The sequence below is a fragment of the Metopolophium dirhodum genome, chromosome 8 (assembly GCF_019925205.1).
Source record: "Metopolophium dirhodum isolate CAU chromosome 8, ASM1992520v1, whole genome shotgun sequence".
Taxonomy (NCBI): Eukaryota; Metazoa; Arthropoda; class Insecta; order Hemiptera; family Aphididae; genus Metopolophium; species Metopolophium dirhodum.
Genome location: NC_083567.1, coordinates 21,729,891 through 21,731,276, shown reverse-complemented (window position 1 = coordinate 21,731,276; position 1,386 = coordinate 21,729,891). Strand labels below are relative to the sequence as shown.

The 1,386-nt window shown below is 55.1% G+C and overlaps 1 protein-coding gene across 1 annotated transcript; it reads right to left on the bottom strand.

Moving 5' to 3' along the window:
• Nucleotides 1-347: 347 nt before the first annotated feature.
• On the bottom strand, nucleotides 348-1,160 carry LOC132951369 (uncharacterized protein K02A2.6-like). The gene has a single exon (XM_061023182.1). The coding sequence runs from the start codon at nucleotides 1,158-1,160 to the stop codon at nucleotides 348-350; it is 813 nt and encodes a 270-aa protein (XP_060879165.1).
• Between the last annotated feature and the right edge of the window lie 226 nt (nucleotides 1,161-1,386).

The window sequence follows — 1,386 nt, the reverse complement described above, 5'->3', positions numbered from 1 at the left end:
GGCTACCGGTCGTGCCACCCGTCTGGGGCTGCGCGACCTGTTGTGCCTCACCATGGTTGTGGGTTCCCCGCTTGTCGCTTTCAGAAACACGGCTGTGCGGTCGACCCACCCCCGCGTGTAGGCTGCCCACAGTACCGAGTCCCGCTGCAGCTGCGCCGTTGACATCTTTTGTACCCGTGCTGCCGTGGTGGTGTTGGTGCCCTCCTCCAAGCTGGCTGACCTCAGCAGCTGCTGGCTGCGTTCCAGCAGTTCCGCCGCTTGTTGGAGGGTGCTGGATGTCGTCGGTGGCTTATGCTCCATTGGTGCTATTCCGACTAAAATTATGTACACCAAATGCTATTGTGGATTTATGGTTGTGATGGGGGTTGGGTGGGGGGTGTTTTGGGCGCTGCGGTGTTCGTGCGTTTTAGGCAGGACACGTGATTTTTGCGTGCTGGCTGTTGGTCTGTGGTAAACACACCTTTGCCTACGCGTTTGTGTAGCTTTACCGGTCCCCACCATTTCGGTGCGAAGCCGGCGTGAAATTTTTTGTGCGCGTTTGACAGGTGGTGTGCCTTGTAGTACGCCGTGTCACCTGTTTTGTACTTTGTGTCCGTCGGCCCACCTGTTACCGGTGGTGCGGTCAGTACATTGTTTTCGCGACTCACCCTAGCCATGTTTATTTGTTCGATCGGGTTGTCCACTGTCCGCGACAGTATCCAGTCCCCCGGCCTTTTGCCCTCTCTCCCGAGGACGAGTACCGATGGTGGATATCCTGTCCGGTCGTTACGCCTGTTCCTGATCGAAAAAAGAATGGGGGCTAGCTTGGTGTCCCAGGTGTTGTGGTTGCCGTCGATGAGTAGCGCGCGTAGACCTTTTTTTAATTCCTGGTTACGGCGTTTGACTGGGTTGGCCCTCGGGTGATATACCGGAGTTGTCCAGCCCTCGGCCCCCCACTGTTCGATCGCTTTACGCATATCGTTTGCTACGAACTGTGGTCCGTTATCGCTTAAGCACACACGGGGGTATCCGAAACGTGAAAAGAATTCTCGTTCAAGCGTTTCGGTCATTGTTTTTGTAGTAGCTGTTCCGAGGGGGTATGCCTCGGTCCATCTACTAAACAGATCCGTGGCGACCAGTATGTATTGTTTTCCCCTACTCGTACGCGGGTAGGGGCCCATGAGGTCTATGCTAACCACCTCCCAGGGGTGTCGGGGTATTCTGGTGGTCGCGGGGTCATCTGCGCGCGTGTTCAGTGGTTTGGTACACGCGCATATGTGACACGACTTGACGTACAGTTGGATGTCGTTTTTTTGTCCTTTCCAAAAAAAACCGTTGTTTTACCGCTCTGTACGTTTCTTTCCAGCCCGGGTGGTTTGCGAGTACGTGATCGTGGTATGTCCAGAT

Coding starts and splice junctions, on each gene's coding strand:
- LOC132951369 (XM_061023182.1), bottom strand. CDS start 1,160: ATGGGCCCCTACCCGCGTACGAGTAGGGGAAAACAATACATACTGGTC.